The sequence below is a fragment of the Schistocerca gregaria genome, chromosome 6 (genome assembly GCF_023897955.1).
Source record: "Schistocerca gregaria isolate iqSchGreg1 chromosome 6, iqSchGreg1.2, whole genome shotgun sequence".
Classification (NCBI taxonomy): Eukaryota; Metazoa; Arthropoda; class Insecta; order Orthoptera; family Acrididae; genus Schistocerca; species Schistocerca gregaria.
Window position 1 is genome coordinate 534031367 of NC_064925.1, and position 21555 is coordinate 534052921.

Consider the following 21555-nt stretch of genomic DNA (forward strand, 5'->3'; position numbering starts at 1 on the left):
AACACAAACACGATACCATTCTACACACACGCATTACAGTCACCTACAATTATGATATACACTTCAACACTTAACTCTCATACTTGATATAGGAAAGGTGCCAATGTGTGCGAAGGACAAGAAAATCTTTCGAATTAACGGGTGGATCTGCCCTTCTGCATCTTCAGTCAATAATGCCTTACGGCTTTTTTACTCACAAAGCAGACGTGAATAAACATAATCTGAGATTATGGATTGGACATTACTCATGTGAGAATCACGAACATTTTTTATTTAATACAAAAGATCTGTACTGATGGCGAGGTGAGAGAAGCCGAAGTGGGCAAGCTGACATAGTGAGAAGTATCAAAATCATGCATAATAGGTCTTTTTGCAATTGAAAATGGTGTTTCCATAAACTTTAGGGAAGATATAGTTTAGAGATTGTCATATTGCTTAGTTGTTTGTCGGAAACCCAGTTTTGGGGACATATTCTTTCATCAAGAGGATTCAAAATGCAGTACAAGTTTTGAAACTTGGAAATTATTGGAACATACATTTTGTAGTCATGTGATTTCACGATAGATGACCTCCTCGATCCCAGACGTAACTGCTCCAGAGGACTGTGACGTTACCTTGAGATAATAGAAGGTTTCAGATAGATTATATAATGGTAAAACAAAGATTTAGGAACCAGATTTTAAATTGTTAGACATTTCCAGGGGCAGATTTGGAATCGGACCACAATCTACTGGTTATGATCTGTAGATTAGAACTGAAGGAACTGCAAAAATGTGAGAATTTAAGGAGATGGGACCTGGATGAGCTGAAAGAACCAGAGGTTATACAGAGTTTAAGGGAGATCATAATTGAACAACTGACAGGAATGGGAGAGAGAAATAGAGTAGAAGAGGAATGGGTAGCTTTGAGGAATGGAGTAGTGAAGGCAGCAGAGGATCAAGTAAGTAAAAAGACGAGGGCTAGCAGAAATCCTTGGGTAACAGAAGAGATACTGAACTTAACTGATGAAAGGAGAAAATATAAAAATGCAGTAAGTGAAGCAGGAAAAAAGAAATACAAACGTCTCAAAAATGAGATCGACAGGAAGTGCAAAATGGCTAAGCAGGAATGGCTAGAGGACAAATGTGAGGATGTAGAGATATATCTCGCGAGGGGTAAGATAGATACTGCCTACAGAAAAATTACAGAAACCTTTGGAGAAAAGAGAACCACTTTTATGATAATCAAGAGCTCAGATGGAAACCCAGTTCGAAGCCAAGAAGGGAAAGCACAAAGGTGGAAGGAGTATATAGAGGGTCTATAAAGGGGTGATGTTCTTGACGACAATTTATGGAAATGGAAGAGGAGGTAGATGAAGATGAAATGGGAGATATGATACTGCGCGAAGAGTTTGATAGAGAACTGAAAGACCTAAGTCAAAACAAAGCCCGGGAGTAAACAACATTCCATTGGAACTACTGACAACCTTGGGAGAGCCAGTCCTGACAAAACCATCTGCTGAGCAAGATGTATGAGACAGGCGAAATGCCCTCAGACTTCAAGAAGAATGTAATAATTCCAATCCCAAGGAAAGCAGGTGTTGACAGATGTGAAAATTACCGAACTATCAGTTTAATAAGTCACGGCTGCAAAATACTAACGCGAATTCTTTGCAGACGAATGGAAAAATTGGTAGAAGCCGACCTCGGGGAAGATCAGTTTGGATTCCGTAGAAATGTTGGAACACGTGAGGCAATACTGACCTTACGATTTATCTTAGAAGCTAGATTAAGGAAAGGCAAACCTACGTTACCAGCATTTGTAGACATAGAGAAAGCTTTTGAAAATGTTGACTGGAATACTCTCTTTCAAATTCTGAAGGTGGCAGGGGTAAAATACAGGGAGCGAAAGGCTATTTATAATTTGTACAGAAACCAGGTGGCAGTTATAAGAGTCGAGGGGCACGAAAGGGAAGCAGTGGTTGGGAAGGGAGTGAGACAGGGTTGTAGCCTCTCCCCGACGCTATTCAATCTATATATTGAGCAAGCAGTAATGGAAACAAAACAAAAAGTTCGGAGTAAGTGTTAAAATCCATGGAGAATAAATAAGAACTTTGAGGTTCGACGATAACATTGTAATTCTGTCAGAGACAGCAAAGGACTTGGAAGAGCAGTTGAACAGGGAGAAAAATAACTAATGATAGCCGAAGTAGAGAGGATATAAAATGTAGACTGGCAATGGCAATGAAAGCGTTTCTGAAGAAGAGAAATTTGTTAACATCGAGTATTGATTTAAGTGTAGGGTAGTCGTTTCTGAAAGTATTTTTATGGAGTGTAGCCATGTATGGAAGTGAAACATGGACGATAACTAGTTTAGACAGGAAGAGAATAGAAGCTTTAGAATTGTGGTGCTACAAAAGAATGCTGAAGATTCGATGGGTAGATCACATAACTAATGAGCAGGTATTGAATAGAATTGGGGACAAGAGAAGTTTGTGGCCCACTTGACTAAAAGAAGGGATCGGCTGGTAGGACACTTTCTGACGTTCTGAGGCATCAATAGATCACCAATGTAGTGTTGGAGGGTAAAAATCGTAGAGGAAGAGATATGAAATGTCATGTGACGAGGGCCTCCCGTATGGTAGACCGTTCACCTGGTGCAAGTCTTGCGATTTGACGCCTCTTCGGCGACTTGCGCGTCGATGGGGATGAAATGATGAGGATTAGTACAACACAACACCCATTCCATGATTGGAGAAAATCTGCCACCCAGCCGGGAATCGAACCCGGGCCCTTTGGATTGATGGTCTGTCGCGCTGACCAGTCAGCTACCGGGGCGGACAATCGTAGAGGAAGACCAATAGATGAATACAGTAAGCAGATTCAGAAGGATGTAGGCTGCAGCAGGCACTGGGACATGCAGAAGCTTGCACAGGATAGAGTAGCATGGAGAGCTGCATCAAACCAGTCTCAGGACTGAAGACAACAAGAACAACAAAATCTAGTCTCAAGTTCATGTTAAAGAACGAGACAATTCAAAGAGTCTGTTAGCAGCCATAATAACTAAAATTCAGTTGATATCAAATGTAATGCTTTCAACAGCTAAGGATGAAGTATTAGTTCATATTCAGGAATGCTTACGATTCTATGGAAAATATCTTAAGTTAGTAATTTTCCAAAATTAGTGATTTTTTGCTTTTTCCCTTTATTTTCATGTATCACTTACTAACATAGATACTACTTCAACTGAGGTGCTGAAAGTTTAACACAAATAAAATTAGTCTAAATTTAAATGTGGTCATTAATAAACTGTCACCCTGTAACTAACCTATTCAGAAATTGTTTAGCGTGTGCATGTGCATTAATAAGGAAACCTACCAATCGAAAGGCAGTCTACGCAAATCTGTGAAATAAGCTCCTGAGCAAGTATTCTTACTTACTTGGATCGTCCCAGACTGTAACCCTGGTGGATGAGACGTTTCCTCTCTAACTTGTGATATTCCTCAGGAGTGTCTGTCATGACGTCATCTAGTATGTGAGGATAATTTCTCCAACGTCGCGCAGCAAGTTTCATCTAGTCCCAATCATTTTCAGTAGGAGCCATGCCAACACACTCCGCCAGCTGTCTGATGTAGGTGATTACTGTTTCCTTGAGGAAATCTTTCACGGCGTGATTGCGCTGTGATAATGCTTTACAGTCTCGAGAGTCGTTTACTACATTAACTGCATTTAATTTTGAAATCAGGGAGTCCTTTTCAGGACACCCTGTAAATACGATTAGCTAAGGCATATAAGAGAAATGGTTAGTTACGGCAAAGATGACGAAGGGTTGGGTAAGACAATAGCGCTAAATACTATGAAATTATAAGAACTTATAAATTATATGACAGAAAGAAACAGTGAGGTAAAATAGACAGTTTTATTTTTGGAAGTTTGACGAAATTGTTGGTAAAATGATAAAGAGGTGCACAAACCAAAGGACGAAGTATAACTAGATATCATGCTAATTACTGATCATGTTAATTATAATAATTGACTGAAGTTTGACTGAATGCTTATTCTATGATATGAACCCACGTTTTTCCTAATTATACAGGACGATTTTTTCCACCGTGTACAAACTCCAGGGATTGATCGATGAAGGGATACGGAACAAAAAGGTCTAATGAACTTACGTCCGGAAATTTATGGTTTCCATGTTAGAAGTCATTTATTCAGTCATACTTTCTTAGAGACTGCGGTCTAATACACGCTCTATGATGCAACCATAGTTACAGTACTCGTAGTTTCCTCCTAGATGTTGGTACTGCTCCTCATACGTCATACGGTTGCGCCCTCTCCTACCGTAGTAATTGGTAATGTTGTGTCCGATTCACTCCTCTTGCTGAGTCACGTTATAGTTGATATGATAAAGTGCTGTAGACAATGATTCGGTATTTGGATCGAGAGCTTGTCGACATGGTATCTACTTGCGGGAAGGCAAATGGAAATGGGCGGCGCGCAGCAAGGTTTGTATCAGGAGACCTATTCTCACCGCAACAACCACAGCAATCAATGTTTGCAACAGTGTTTCGCCATTTGTCTAAGACAGGGTAGTTTCAGGAAGCAGGAAATCACGAAGGACGTACGCGCTTTATTCGGACAATAGACTTGGAGGAGTTGGCCCACCAGCACGCTGTTTGTCAGAGGACTATTTGCAACATTCTATAAGACAATTGATACTACCCTTACTACTTACAGCGTGTGCACGGCTTACTAGCGACTGACTTTCCACAACGGGAGAAGTTTTGTCCCTGGTTTCTTCACCAGGCAACCACAATTTCGGGATTTGTGTCATCCATCCAATTTACACATGGGGCCACCTTTAGACGGAGTGGTATCTTCGACCTTCATGAAAGCCATCTGTGGGATAGTATGGAGAATCCTCATGGTACGGTGAGAGCGAATCATCAGCATCGATGCAGCCGAAATGTGTGGGCCTGGATAGTTGTCGACCATACTTTGGGACCAGTCTTCCTTCCACGAGATCTAACAGGCTGGAACTATCGGTGTTTCTTGCGGGTGACTTAGCTTCTCCTGCTGAAAGAAGTCCCATTGATGATTCTAAGGACTAATCATGTCTTCCCTGGTCGATGGATCAGAAGAAGGAGTCCACGTGCATGACGTGCTCGTTCACTGGATCTCAAGTCGGGCGATTTCTGGTTATGGTATCGTGTATGCAGAGCCCAATCCAGATGCGCACACATTGGAGCAGCGTGCTCATGCTGCCTTTGACCGTGATCGGATGCAGCCTGGCCGATGTGGACGTGTGAAACACAACATGCTACGGCACGTACACGCATGTATTGAGGTACATGGAAATTATTTTCAACATAGACTGTAAATGTGACTGCATGATACAGCGCGTATTAGGCCGCATTCTCTGTAACAGTGTGTGACTGAATCAACGGTCTCTGGGATGGAAACCGTGCGTTACCGGACATAAATTCATTACACCTTTTTTTCTTATCCTTTCATCGATCAGTTCCTAGAGTTTGTATACTATGGGAAAAGACACCCTGTGTATGTGTAGTCTCCTTATCAGTGTGTGTGGCCACTGTCCTCGTGCGTTTATTCATTGTGTTTCATCACTATCCTTATGTGTCTCATTCTACGTTACTCCACCTACTTTTGTGTATTTTATTGATGAACGTGCATCAATATTTCTTTGAATAGATTTAAAATTTTCTGTAGTTTATTCTGCACCCATATAATAATTGTTTCTTATCATACCTCTTACTGTACACTGTTTCACATGATTTACTTCTCTGACGCCTCTGTAATTCATTACTGTAAAAACGTGATTCCATTTTCTTCTTGCTTTTTTTTTATACAGATAGAAATCTGTTGTTACCATTACACTACATCTGCACTCCATATGTATAACTATATAAAATCTAACTACTTCTGTCTTCATACAGGAAATCACGTACTGTAAGTGTAACAAGTTGTAATTGTTTGACCATTCACCTCAAATGTTTGAGTCATGCTAGGGCAGTAGAAATATGTCTACTGATTACTTATTCTCCGCCAAATGTTGGCATAGTTCACCAATAGAAGCTGTAATTGGGTTTTTCAACTATGCTTAGTCTCACTGAGTCTGCTTGTGCATAGTTTCCCACAAGAGCGACGTCACTGAAACGCACTAGAGAAAATTCGATCGTTTACAACAAGTACACTCTTCTACCTACTTTCATTGTACAAATTGCTATTGTCATCTGAAAATTGTAATTTTGTATTTGATGACCAGTATTGACAAATGTAAGCTGCGTTGATGTGTCTTATGTAAATACGAGAATACATAACAATTTTGCATAATATACGGCAATGACAACTTAAATGCGCTGTAACCGCTCATAAAAAGTAAAGTTATAATTAACGACGACAACTTTTGAAATTGTTTTTTCAAGTATACCACCATCTGATATCTGTAAAATTCAGTACGGCTACGGGAACTTCGTAAATGTATGTGGAAACAGATGTTTCTAGTTCATTATTACAAGCATCTAGGTGTACTGAACATTTACACGTTTTTTGACAAGTTACTTATTACCTTCTTTAATGAAAATATGTTTAAGACTTATTTTCTTATACCACATGCATAAGGAGTTTTGGATATGTGAAAGAATAATTACTCTATTTGTTTTTCTCTTTTATTGTGTTTCCTGGATTTTCTGACATATTCTACATCCCAGGGGATATCCTAACTAAGGATCCATTCACACAAAAAGTACATCTAATCTCTTATAAACTAGAGAGAAATTCCATTCACGGGTATTTCTGATCTCTTTCAACACAAGGTTCAACCTTACAATGAAGCTTCCTGTATGTAAAAACAATATTAACAACTAATTCGTCACTCTCAGAACTGCAGTGAAAAGCGATCTCTGTTGTCAAATCTACACTGAAAAAATCTGAGATATTTTTTTTTAAATTACACGCTAAATAACCTTGAAGATAAAGTACTGAAATGATTAAACTGGGTAATAGGTAGGGGTACATGGTAATGTAAAATGAGCGTACCACCATCGTCTTGCTGATTACGCTATACTGTTTCCAGCGCCGATAACCATGTGAACACCTACTGGAAGAACGGGTCTGAACGACTTTGAATATAAGCCAAAAATACCATTAAAATGACTGAACTAATTAACCAATATGAAAATAGTAGAAACTTGTTACAAAATAGTAGACTAAGTTATGAGTTTCTGTTCTTTAGAATAGATGGGAAAAGTGACCTAATAGACAAATATAATTTCTAATAAACAGTAAAATTATGGAAGTGCTTTTAGCTGAGGGAATATGTTTTCGAAATTGTAAATTAGGCACGTGACAAAATGGAATTTTACGGTCAGCGTGTATCACGAGTATTGAATTACATGTGTTTCATTTACTTTTGATGCGAAAATCATCCAAAGACTGATCGAGATCAGAGAAAGGCGGACGTACATATGTATGATATTACTGGTATAGACAGAAAAAGAAATAGACGCTTTAACCGTCTGAAGTAGGAACGCTAGTGAAAAGTGGCATCTCCGCTGTTCAGGCAAAGGTAACAACGTATTTTATGCGTATCTTTTTATTTATCGGTGATTCAAATTAAGATGGTAAACTGTCAGTCAATTTATGTACTTCTGCGTAAAATTTTTCTTCCCTGTTCCTCCGTGACGATAAGAAAATAAATTATCTAAGCGCAAAGACAGTACAGAAGAATTATGTGGTGCTCAAGAAAGCACAGAACGTCACGTACTGTACCGAGTTGCTAAAAAACGCACGTACCGTTGCACTTGCAGTAAAGAAACAGCCATAAGATGCGCCTGAGGTAATAGATAAGCTGAGGATGGCGTATATATAACCAGTATGTGGCTTCCCATCTGTCACATAGTTGTACCTCCTCCGAAACATTCGCTTCGAGTGTTCTACAGTAAGTAAGCTATTTTACTGTACTGCTTTCTGAGGAACTGAGGTTTGTATCGTTCTCTGAACAAAGGGTTTCTTAAGCTAAATGTTAGTGTCGATCAATGGTTCGACAACGTTTGCAGAACGGAGCTGGTACGCTAAGTATCAAGTATCAGTCATTTCTTGACAAGATCACACTAGCGGACGTCAAACTTTGAGAGTCGAAGTCGTGAGTCATATTTGGATAGCTCAGTCGTTAAAGCACCTCAAGACGATAAGCAAAGGCCCCCGTTCATTTGTCGTTGCGGCACACCATTGTACTGTGGGAAAAGGTTTCAAATCCGCCCACACTCCATTCCAAAGTGAAAATTCAATTTGGATTTCATAAAGTTTTAGTGTGGCAAGATCTTTAAAATCCGCGCACACACCAGTTCCAAATGAAAATTCAATTTGGATTTCTTTTATGTCTTGTAAAGCTTAGCCCAGTTTTGCCTTCTTTTCCCAAAAAGCTACAGAGGCTTCGAGGCTCTCATCTTTCTCTAATGCGTTCGATCTTAGAATCTCTTTACGTCATCGACGATATTCCTACATTCTGTTCTGCAAATCCTCCTTCAGTTTCCTCAGCAAGTTAATTTGGTTCTTGCAGCTTTTCGCGTACTCCAGGGTTCTCTTAACCGTTCTCTATGGTAACATTTTTTTGACACGGGGGCTATGTCACCTCTTGTTAAAGAATATAGACAACTTTTTCAGTTTAATGATGTCATCTCTTATTTGGACCTTATTTGCATTTTAAAAAAATGGTTCAAATGGCTCTGAGCACTATGGGACTCAACATCTGTTGTCATAAGTCCCCTAGAACTTAGAACTACTTAAACCTAACTAACCTAAGGACATCACACACAACCATGCCCGAGGCAGGATTCGAACCTGCGACCGTAGCAGTCGCGCGGTTCCGGACTGAGCGCCTAGAACCGCATGGCCACCGCGACCGACATTTGCATTTTTATCCGTCACTTTTAGACCCAAAGTTTCTGAATTTATCCACCATTTGGATGGTAGGAGACGAGGTACGGGCAGAAGTAAAGCTGTGAGGACGGGGCGTGAGTCGTGGTTGGATAGCTCAGATGGTAGAGCACTGGCAAAGGTCCCGAGTTGGAGTCTCAGTCCGGCTCACAGTTTTAATCTGCCAGGAAGTTTCATTTTAGCACTATATTAATTATTCTTGAAGATTCTATGCATACTTCGTTGCAAAACAATTGTACTGCTCTAGTGACTTAACGTTTCTACTAACGTTATTTTTCACTGTACTTGCTTGGTGGTAAAGTACTGTACTTTTGTGCACAAAGCTGACTGAAGATAACATATGTCTTTTCCAATAGTGTAATAACTGCTTTATGATAACAGGTGACCATTGTTGGCAATGGTACCATATTTTAGACCTGAAGATGGCCAAATTCCCATAAATCTGTGAAACGGAAAAGAAAGGACTGTGATCCAAACTGTGGCTCCCACACGAAATTATAAAAGAAGGTCACTGTGTCCTCCGGCCGACACGGCGCCGCCCTTTCATGCTGAAACTCTTGTGTTTTCCGCAGGCATCCGCTATGTCACGGGGGAAGCTCGCCACCATCTTGGCCGTCGCCGCGCTTGCGTGCCTGTTGGCGCCCGCTCTGGCGGACTACGGCAACAGCGACTGGAAAGACGAGAAGCACGGCTGGAAGGATGACAAGCACGACTGGGATGACAAACACGAATGGAAGGACGGCAAACACGAGTGGAAGGATGGCAAGCACGAGTGGAAGGACGGCAAGAAGGAAGGGTGGGTGAGCGACGTCAAGCACACCGAGTTCCTGGTGTGCAAGCACTGCGGCGACTACAGCGTGCTGACGGACTCGTTGCTGCTCAACACGTTCAACATGATCAAGGTGTACAACGTCGACCTAGACACGGCGCTCTGCTTCACGCTGCACCTCGTCTACCTCTTCGTCCTCATTGTGAGTACAGTCTCTAGGAGATGGTGGAAAGCGACTCTATACGTAGTCTACTTGATATTAAGTAATTAGGGATGTATCTCCCTTCAGGAGAGCCACTTCTGTTATTTATTTGGTATGAACACCTCATTATCTCTCCTGTCGTTTTTACCTAAACGCTTCATCTCTACATAACTACGATACCACACATCTTTTGTACTTTGTTAAGCACCAGTCTTTGTCTGCCACAAGTATTCTACGCAAAAGTCACTTAACAAATCCAAGATCCCGTGGCTGACATTCAAATTACTTCTACCTTCTTCAGCTATGGCTCTTCCACAGACATTTTTTCCGCATCTATTTTTTAGTAATTCTTCGTTTCAGTCATCATATGTTCACTTTGTTTTTAACAATCTTCGATAGCACCACCTTTCAGGTGCTATTAGTTTTTTTCCTTCCCAAACGTGTCCTCCACACAATGATGTCCTCCAGACGAACACCTTCAGGAACTTCTTCACTTACGATACAGATAGAGAAATTTTACTGAAGAAAGCTTTCCTCGCTTTTGCCAGCCTACCTTTGAAATCTTCTATACTCTAGCCATTCTGCGCAGTCTTACAGTCTGGGTAAGAGTACTCTTTCGTTTCACCTTCTTCTGACTAGTACCGCTTTAGATCTGACTACATCCGTTGCTCCTCATCGCACATCATACTTTATAATAGTACGAATGGGGATGTCTTGCATACGCTCCCTGTTGTGATATGACATCACTATGTGGTGACAGATGAGAGATGTCTATACACGGGAGAGGGGAAGACACCTCGAATCTAGTGCACCATAGAAACGAATAGCGTTAGACTATATTTCGGATTTCGACTAATCAAGGTCTTCAAGCAGACTCTACGTAAGTGGGACATACTTATGAGCTGAATATAGACAGTAACGAGGACAGAAAGCAGGCCAGAAACTGTCGTGATATCACCCGTATTTTTTAGGAGATCTAGATTTCAGCTAACAGTGCAGCTATCGTCAGTGCGTTATACTTAGTCATGTAGACTCAGCATAATTTTAATAACACGTATTACAACAAAGCTTCGACATTTGCAAGCATCATTTCGTATGGAATCAAACTTGACTGAAACAGGAACTTTTAAGCTTGACTCATGTGTCCCTTATAAACCTACTTAGATATTCTGTATCCCACCATACAGTCCATGGCGTATTAACTTCTCTTTACTTTCTCATCTGTCTTCCGACTGGTTCGATGGGGTTAACCAATGACTTCTTCTCTTGTTCTACGCTCTTCACTCTATGGCCTCAACAGTTTGTTGGATATACTCCAACACCTATCTGCCTACACTGTTTTTGCTACCTATGACTTCCTTCAGTACCATGTACACTATTTACTGAGGTCTTAACACATTTTATGATATTTTCCCCTTTCTTAATAATTTTTTGCCATGTATTCTGTTCTTCACCTATTCTACGGAGTACCTCCTCTTTCCTTATCGGTCCAACCAGTTCTCAACGTCCCTCTATGGCTTCTTCTGATTTTTCACCAGTCTTTGACTGACTTCCTTATTAAGATACCGTGTATAAAAAGTACAAAATTCAGGAAGTCCTCCTCGAGGTCTATATCGAACTAGTAGAAATGTTTTAGAGAAAAAAGTCTCTCTTGTATGTATTGCTACTAATTTTAGCGATTACCAATTCAGTTTAGATGCAAAGTGAAGGAGGAATTATTGTCTATGAGCGGCGGTAAACGCCATATTGACTTATGCTCGACGTCCATATGCGAGATAATAGTTGTACGTGGGACAAATGTCATACCCGCGGACGAACTTCATCGCTAAAGTAGGGAATGCAGCGTTCCGAACAACCATGTTCTTGCAGATTGTCCATCAAAAACGTTTTCCCCGTAGAAGCTATCATTGACTTTAACAGTATTATACAACCACGATAATCAAGGCAACGCCAGCAAGCACATGTTGCCCGTGATGGTACATGGAAACATTATACGGAAGGCAGAAGTCGGGGGCAGAGTTAGAACCGCAGCAGACTTGTTACTCCAATGCAATTACAGAAACAGTCGTAGTAGCGTGAAAAAAGCAAGAAGCAGATGGGAAGGACTGCTTGTAAAGATAAAACGAGTACGTTGATTTAAGAAACAGATTACAGCCCTTTTTCCAGCTGAAATGTCATTTTCCACAACTCCCATTACTTACATTACTGGTAACGGAGATAAAAATAAAACCGCAATCACAGAGCAGTTCAGCAAACGCACCGTGTTCCCAACGGCGAACGCAACAGTGAAATCTGTCTACACGTTTCATCTTCCAACATGATTCTATGGATCATCTGAAGCTTGGGCCGCACACATTGTTACATTAAGCCAATAAATTTGCCCAGTAGGAGGAATTGACCACCATAAGGCCGGACGCCGCACCGACATAATTCGAATTTTTAGCCGCTGTCTTGAGGTACAAAATGCTGATGATCTGCTTCATCTAGTTGTCAACAATCCAGCTTATATCTGCAACAGGTTACGAATGTAGAAATCCCAAGGCGGGTGGACGTCTCAGAGACGTACTTTCAGGGGCTCAACAGGAAGCTGCGTCAGTAATCTTCAGGGTCAGTATAGTGTACGGATTTCGTGCCCTTCGTCGACGTCGAGGGTAATTTCGGTACTGTGAAGTGTCTAGACTGGATCTGCAATCCTATTATCAAGCTCACCATCACTGGTGGGCTTCATCTTTGGTTTCATGTTTGAAGACACTAATATACAAGCGCACTTCTTCCCTGGGTTCATCTTTGAAGAAGCTAATCTACAAGCGCACCACCCCTACATAGTGAGCACCATCCTCTCACGTCAGAATGAGGAGGTTCTCTCCTCATGCTTAGGATAACCTCAGCAGCATCGTCACCAAAGAGTGGCTGAGACCTCAACAGTAATACCTCGACCACGCGGTGAACACCATGCCAAGTATGATCGTAGTGCGTTACAGTGCACGTGATAGAGCAATTCGATATTGAATGTCAGCCAGCAAGAAATTTAATTTTACCAGTAAGCATTTAGGTGCATTTTTTTAAAAAAAAGTGCACTACCTTCGGCTCTCATTTTGGTCACAGTGAAGTAAATTTTTAGGTTCATCAAGCTTATTCCTTCACCCCTGCTGAGATGAGCAGGAGACGAATAAACCCGTTAGACCATACAGTCAACACCAACTGGGTACTTCATTACTGCGGGAGAATCTGTGGCTCCAGAATAGGACTATTTGGCCAACAAAGAATCCACAGATAGCGATACCAAAAGACCTTTCATACTCGTCAACGAGTAAACGGCTATGATGATGAACCTAAGCCAGCACTCCTCCTGTGGTACGCGGGTTATGCGAAACTACTTTTCAGCAAATGACATTTCTGTGTTTCCTGATGATAAAGGTACTTCTGTATCGAGTAAAATCTTATTAATGGTCACTTGTTGTTTTTTACAGTTAGACAAAGTGCTGGAGCAAAACCTTCACGCCTTGGTCGACGGCCTCACTCGATTGCTGAAGAGGGTAAGTAGTGGTCGCAGCGCCCGCCATGTACCTTCACTAATACGTTGTCAGGAATGTGAACTCGTCTTTTATATGTTGCTTTCTGCAGGTTGCTGCCAATCCTAAACTCGCACCCACTCTCCAGGAGACTGGACTGAAGGCTACAGCCCTCTTCAGATGTGCGCTGACACACCTCCATAAGGTGAGTCTTCAAATGCACCACATGTGTCTTGATGAAATCTCTTAAAAATTAAAATCATGCGTCCACACCATCGATAAATCGATGATACATTTTTTCCAAAATGCCGTGGTATCCATGAAGAGAAATTTGACTTTATTTTCTACCTACATTTTAGCCCTGTATTGCCTTAAATATTATTGACGAGCGTGTCAAGTAGAGCATTGGTCACAATACAGTTCACTTCGTACGTACAATTACCACACCGACACCAAAAATACGTGCAGAGATACTTGAAGTAGGATTATAAGAATACTTAAAATCTCTCGATCGAGGGAAAAATCGCAAGCCATGATGGGGCACCGCATCTATTCTTGTATTTTGCCATATATTTACAATTTAGTGTCTGTGATGTGTAAATTAGCTGACCCCAAATAATTACTTCTCTTTACATCCTTCACGGAATGCCAGATATCAAGGGGAAATTTGGATCTGTTAGTGGTTACAGACATAGCGTTTCGAAAATGGAATTTTCTGCATACTTCGAGTGAGCGGTCCCAGATTATAGAGGGCTCAAAAATTGAGTGTCCAAGTCTAAACTAACATACGAAAATAGAAAGAAGTCGGTTTTTCGAAGTACTCAGAAGCAGAAGATGGAAGTGAATAATTTTTTTTCTCTTATAAAACTTTTACATAATTTTTCTAGTTGTGGGCAAGGATACAATTCTAAATTGCGCCGTAACAAATGCAAAGGAACGGCACCCCTCTTGTATCAGGACAATACAGGAAATGGTCATATTTGGGTTCTAATGCGGTTGCTGCGGAATACAAGACCAATCATTCAAACTCAGCACCCACATCTCGGCGGCACCGACGGCAAGTTTAGATATTTTTTTCAGGACCATAAGAACGAAGTAAAAACTTTGAGGTTTGCCGATGACATTGTAATTCTGTCAGAGACGGCAAAGGACTTGGAAGAGCAGTTGAACGGAATGGACAGGGTCTTGAAAGGAGGATATAAGATGAAAATTAACAAAAGCAAAACGAGGATAATGGAATGTAGTCAAATTAAATTGGGTGATGCTGAGGGAATTAGATTAGGAAATGAGACACTTAAAGTAGTAAAGGAGTTTTGCTATTTAGGAAGTATAATAACTCATGATGGTCGCAGTAGAGAGAATATAAAATTTAGACTGGCAATGGCAAGGAAAGCGTTTCTGAAGAAGAGAAATTTGTTAACATCGAATATAGATTTATGTATCAGGAAGTCGTTTCTGAAAGTATTTGTTTGGAGTGTAGCCATGTATGGAAGTGAAACATGGACGATAACTAGTTTGGACAAGAAGAGAATAGAAGCTTTCGAAATGTGGTGCTACAGAAGAATACTGAAGATAAGGTGGATAGATCACGTAACTAATGAGGAGGTATTGAATAGGATTGGGGAGAAGAGAAGTTTGTGGCACAACTTGACTAGAAGAAGGGATCAGTTGGTAGGACATGTTTTGAGGCATCAAGGGATCACAAATTTAGCATTGGAGGGCAGCGTGGAGGGTGAAAATCGTAGAGGGAGACCGAGAGATGAGTACACTAAGCAGATTCAGAAGGATGTAGGTTGCAGTAGGTACTGGGAGATGAAGCAGCTTGCACAGGATAGAGTAGCATGGAGAGCTGCATCAAACCAGTCTCAGGACTGAAGACAACAACAACAACAACAAGAACGATCGCCTAAAAACAAAGGCTGGGACACCTTCGTAGAAATTTTAAGTTTTGAACCGATTGTTCGGCGTATCCAAATTTTACTTAGTGTGTGGCACCAGATTAATCTAAATGTAGTACGCCCAACATATTGCATAACGATTTGTTTCATTGTACCCTGTTGACGTATTCTACTGATAGTTGCTGTTCTGCGGTTCACAGAAACGTCTCACGCACTTTTTGTTTTTATTTTTCAGACTTTCATCTTCTAGCGTGCCATCGTCCACAGCAAGATAAACATGAAAGCTGCACGACCTACCGAACAGAATGCACTATGTAATTCCCTGTAATTGATTAAAATAAATATTATCAAGCAGAGAAAAGACTTTAATTCCTTCACTTTTATATTAAATAACTTTGAAGAACTCTGTGATCATCATATGACACAGGAACCACTGAAGAGTAAGAAATCTAGAACTACAAGAGCCTTCAGGATTATATGAATCTTCAGTATTGCGCTTAACTACACAACAGACACTTAATATGTCAGAACACACACACATACTCATATTTTTTCAAATGATAATGTATTAAATGTAAAGTCGTCGTTTAGGTATTCTACACGTTACTTGTTGAGGATACATAACATTTTTTTTAAAAAAAAATAGTATTTCGTTCAGTATGTCACACAGTATTAGGTATTTCATGAAAATCTCAGTAATTTCACAAGTGCTAAGCAAATAGTCTCCCATGAGCATTACATTCTTGATGCTTCAGTTGAAGTGGTTCGCCAACTACGTATAGCTATTTGATCAGAAATATGCATGGAAAGAAAAGAAAAACTGATATTAATTGATGCACCTTCGAATCAGATCATATGCAGCAAAAATTGGAGTAATGCATATCACACAATTGATGTGCTCCCAGAGACATGAAAATCAAGGTGCGTTAAATTAGGAGAACACATTAGCTGAAACAACAGTTTTCCCAATAGTAGAAAACAGTAACTGTGGAATATCACTTGCGGGCTTTCAAAAAATTATTAATGGTGGCCTTCAACTTTGTACCCTCAGACTCAGAGTTGAAATATTAAAAGTTTTGGTTGGTTTCGTTGTCAAGGGGCTGGAATACGCATTTGCCCCATATCATCATATGCCAGACACAGCTGAGTCTACGGAATACAATATGAGTATCGAATGGTTGAAGGTTCCTATCACTCGCCAATAGCGAATTTTGAATGCAACGTAGAAATTTATAAACGAAAGATTGCAGTTAAATAACGATATTTTAACGACTTTAAATGATGAGTACGGTAGCAGAAGTACCACCAATAATGCCTTTTATTACTGTAAAACACTTATTGGTGTCGATGGTCGATCAATTAAACAAATTATAAGCTGAATAAGAGGGAGACAATAGATTCCGACTTCACGTAATTAGTTATGAGCAACAACATAGCTCGCGAGATATTCACTTCTAAACGCATAGTATGTCTTCACTGCAGAAGGCACGGTAATTTCACAAGTGCACAAGCTGGCACTACGAAATATTTCTATTTCCTGCGACCACACGCAAAGTGCTCAACACTCCCCAAGTCTTTTCTGTGACCATCCGTAGCGCCTTTCCTTCCAGCGCTCCTGTGTCCCATGCTCCTCCCTCACTTTCATCCAGTCTCTCCGTTGACTTCCGTGGTCGCCTATCGTAGTAACGAGCGCTGTGATTGGCTAGAGCGCTCCCACTATGTCTCCAAGCCCACGCACACTCACAGACATATTGAAACTCATGCGAAATACTGGATTTACATTTAAATAACTTGAAATTACATAAACATTCCTACGGCTGGACCATAAACACGCTCTAACACACATTATTAAATACATAAACAAATCAAATAACCACATATCAAAGGAACAGAAACAGAAGTAGGCCAGTAGCCTAACGTCTCTCTGCTTTCTAACACACAGTAAATATTTGACCAATTGCTTCATGAATAGTATATATCGGATATAAACAAAGATGTAGACGAATAAATACATTTATAAGCATGCTGCTACCGTTTTTTCGTGTAACTGTGGAGTACTTATAGCCTGACGCGATCAACAGTAATCGGCCACTTTGACCTGCAATAAGTCATGTACTATTCAAGATACTTGCCTGTAATTCATACCAATTTAGGTTTACACTAATAGCTTTCTAAAGACACGTGGATCGACAAAATCGGATAAATGTTTAGATTATGGAAATTCGTTGCTGGGTGTTACTTGTATAATTTACACTCGGATACTAAACTTTAATAAAGATATTTAAAATCTGATTACACCATCGGAATCGTCATGCAAATAATGGTAATGTACATGTTTCTTTCTGGGGTATCATGATTCCTCTGGCTATTATTAATTTCTACATGAACTTTAAAATGTCTGCCATTATGGTTTCACAAGGTCCGCCATCTTTGGCACTCCCGGCATGCAAATCTCCTTCATCGACACAAAGCACAGTCTTCGACACAGTGTCGACCTGGAATTCCCAGCCACACGGTAGGCCTGGACCATACGCTGGGGCTACCCCTCTTGCTCCAGCTAATGTACGCTACCACACTGTTGCTTACCAGCCCCAGAGGCTCGTGCGGTTAGCCAACTCCGAACTTAAAATATTTCTAGGGCACCACAACTCACCCGTTACCTCATACACTCAAATATCCTGGTCTTTTTTTCATACAGTATCTAGCTGTTTTCGAGGTGTATACTCCTCTGTTTTTAATTTCTACATTCTCAAACTGGATCGCTAATTTCAGAATGTCTGCTTCTTCTTTGACTGATAAAATGTACTTGAAGGTCTGTGACTGAAGTCTGTGTTGAGCAGACGGGCAGTAACTTATTGTTATTTGCCCTGATCCTATGAAGACGAGGAGAAGTAATTAAGTATGTCTCGTTTATGTCTACTGTTTATTCAGAGCTATCTGATGAGAACAATGAATGAAAAGAAAAACTGATATTAACTTACGCTAGGGAATGCTTTTAATAATTTTCTCTGAGTGGTGCGTCTGTTACAAACTCCGTTAACTCTCGTATTGAACCGAAACATCTTCATCATTATCTTCTGAGTGGAAAAAAGTATTAAGGAAGTGGTAATGTGCAATGGGGTGGAATAATCGTAAAACAATATTGACTGATACAAATTATTGTGGTGGGTAATGCCACACATTAAAGTACATGAACTAGTACTGCAACAGCGAAATGAAATTACAGTTAATGACGATCATGTCTGACTTATTAATATCAAGAAAGAAAATCAAAGTAAGGAATTTTATGATGGGGATACGAAGATATAGAAAAGAAGGAAATTCTGCATTAATCACATAACAAACCCGTGCGTAACACTATGAAACGGGGTAAACTTTATTAGGTCACCATTGAAACTACATCGGTGAGCTATAAGAATCACAGAGAGCTTCAGAGGCTTTCTACTGAAAGTTATTAGAACTTTAGAAATAATCTAAATCAAGTTGTAGCTTCTATGAGTTTAAGGGATGAATTATTATTAAAAGAACCACGAGACTTTATTACCCAAACTGAGTCGAATGATGGTGGTGGCACATGGTCACCCTCAGCATTAACGAATCGAAACCACCAATTTAAGCAATAAAAGAGATAATTACGTAAAAAATCAACCAAGACAAAACAAAGAGCTCTCCTGAATCGCTGCAAATTGAATAAAATTATTCTCTCATAACGAACAAGAAACAGTCTGTACTAACCAAAAGAAAATTATACAGAAGTATATTCCAAGAAACATTGAAACGTCCTCTTAGAAAAATTTATGATCGACTGTGCTGATAAACCTCTTACATTATTTCCTTTTCAAACAGCTGAGCAAATCTGAACGTACTCAGACATTACTCCCTTTACTTATTCTGCTCAACACTATACTGACACACAATACTTTTGGCGGAATCTGACTTTTAATAATACCTACAAATGAATGGCCCTGACTAACAATAACTTATACCTTCCATGAATCACGTACCTCACAAAAATCTTCGTTACTCAAACTACTGAAACAAGAACACCGTGAATGCATTGTCCCAGGAAGGGGAAACTTTATTGACACATTCCTGGGGTCAGATACATCACATGATCACACTGACAGAACCACAGGCACATAGACACAGGCAACAGAGCATGCACAATGTCGGCACTAGTACAGTGTATATCCACCTTTCGCAGCAATGCAGGCTGCTATTCTCCCATGGAGACGATCGTAGAGATGCTGGATGAAGTCCTGTAGAACGGCTTGCCATGCCATTTCCACCTGGCGCCACAATTGGACCAGCGTTCGTGCTGGACGTGCAGACCGCGTGAGACGACGCTTCATCCTGTCCCAAACATGCTCAATGTGGGACAGATACGGAGATCTTGCTGGCCAGGGTAGTTGACTTACACCTTCTAGAGCACGTTGGGTGGCACGGGATACATGCGGACGTGCATTGTCCTGCTGGAACAGCAAGTTCCCTTGCCGGTCTAGGAATGGTAGAACGATGGGTTCGATGACGGTTTGGATGTACCATGCACTATTCAGTGTCCCCTCGACGATCACCAGAGGTGTACGGCCAGTGTAGGAGATCGCTCCCCACAACATGATGCCGGGTGTTAGCCCTGTGTGCCTTGGTCGTATGCACTCCTGATTGTGGCGCTCACCTGCACGGCACCAAACACGCATACGACCATCATTGGCATCAAGGCAGAAGCGACTCTCATCGCTGAAGACGACACGTCTCCATTCGTCCCTCCATTCACGCCTGTCGCGACACCACTGGAGGCGGGCTGCACGATGTTGGGGCGTGAGCGGAAGACGGCCTAACGGTGTGCGGGACCGTATCCCAGCTTCATGGAGACGGTTGCGAATGGTTCTCGCCGATACTCCAGGAGCAACAGTGTCCCTAATTTGCTGGGAAGTGGCGGTGCGGTCCCCTACGGCACTGCGTAGGATCCTACGATCTTGGCGTGCATCCGTGCGTCGCTGTGGTCCGGTCCCAGGTCGACGGGCACGTGCACCTTCCGCCGACCACTGGCGACAACATCGATGTACTGTGGGGACCTTACGCCCCACGAGTTGAGCAATTCGGCGGTACGTCCACCCGGCCTCCCGCATGCCCACTATACGCCCTCGCTCAAAGTCCGTCAACTGCACATACGGTTCACGTCCACGCTGTCGCGGCATGCTACCAGTGTTAAAGACTGCGATGGAGCTCCGTATGCCACGGCAAACTGGCTGACACTGACGGCGGCGGTGCACAAATGCTGCGCAGCTAGCGCCATTCGACGGCCAACACCGCGGTTCCTGGTGTGTCCGCTGTGCCGTGCGTGTGATCATAGCTTGTACAGGCCTCTCGCAGTGTCCGGAGCAAGAATGGTGGGTCTGACACACTTTTGTCAATGTGTTCTTTTTTGCATTTCCAGGAGTATATATATATATATATATATATATATATATATGACATCCAGTCTTACAAATTTTCTGTCTATGATGGACACACGTCCAGATCATCCGTTCTCAAAACTCCGCCATCTTTCTCCCCACATCCACCCATGCTGGCGGATCACCTCCAACTTCGCAACCCTACGCGCTGTTCACATCCAACTGCCCAACACTACAGCAGCGAATATTACAACAATGCTAACCAGCCACAGACTGCACACAGCACAGCCAGCGCTACGTGGTGTTATTAGTATAAAAACCTAAACAGCCTACTTACAACATAACATCTTACCACGGAAGCAGAAGCATGATTTCACTTCAAAATAGTGAATGGATACAGCTGGCTACAAAACCCGCGTTTTTAATGTGGTCAAAGATGGACATCAAGCTTTAGGGCCGCCCAGTACCGGGATGGAAACTTCGATTTATTTTTTATTTTTGGGGATAAGCGGTCTGAGGACCAGTGGGGCACCGTTAGATACCAATAAAACAAGATTAATTATTACACAATTTTTATCATAGCTGTAGCCCCAGCGATGACAAGTTGCTTCATAGGCAGTAGTGGAATTTGCTGTCTTCAGTGGCAGATTGGCTGCGTCGTCTGACTGGTGGTCTGGAAGGTTGTCCAAAGGCCGATCCACAGGCGCTTCCTGAGTGGCAGATCGCTACGAAGACTGCGTGACCGTGGCGCCTAGGTAATTGATTCGAATACCACCTTGAGAGTACAGGGTCTCTCTTTTCTCACTTCTTATATCGTCCCACCCGATGAATCGTGATGT

General features: G+C 41.4%; 1 protein-coding gene across 1 annotated transcript; it reads left to right on the forward strand.

Moving 5' to 3' along the window:
* Positions 1–7859: 7859 nt before the first annotated feature.
* Positions 7860–15686, forward strand: LOC126278366 (uncharacterized). The gene is made up of 5 exons (XM_049978434.1): positions 7860–7941; positions 9512–9910; positions 13381–13446; positions 13535–13627; positions 15556–15686. The coding sequence occupies exons 2-5, from the start codon at positions 9521–9523 to the stop codon at positions 15568–15570; spliced, it is 564 nt and encodes a 187-aa protein (XP_049834391.1). The 5' UTR covers positions 7860–7941; positions 9512–9520; the 3' UTR covers positions 15571–15686.
* Positions 15687–21555: the final 5869 nt, after the last annotated feature.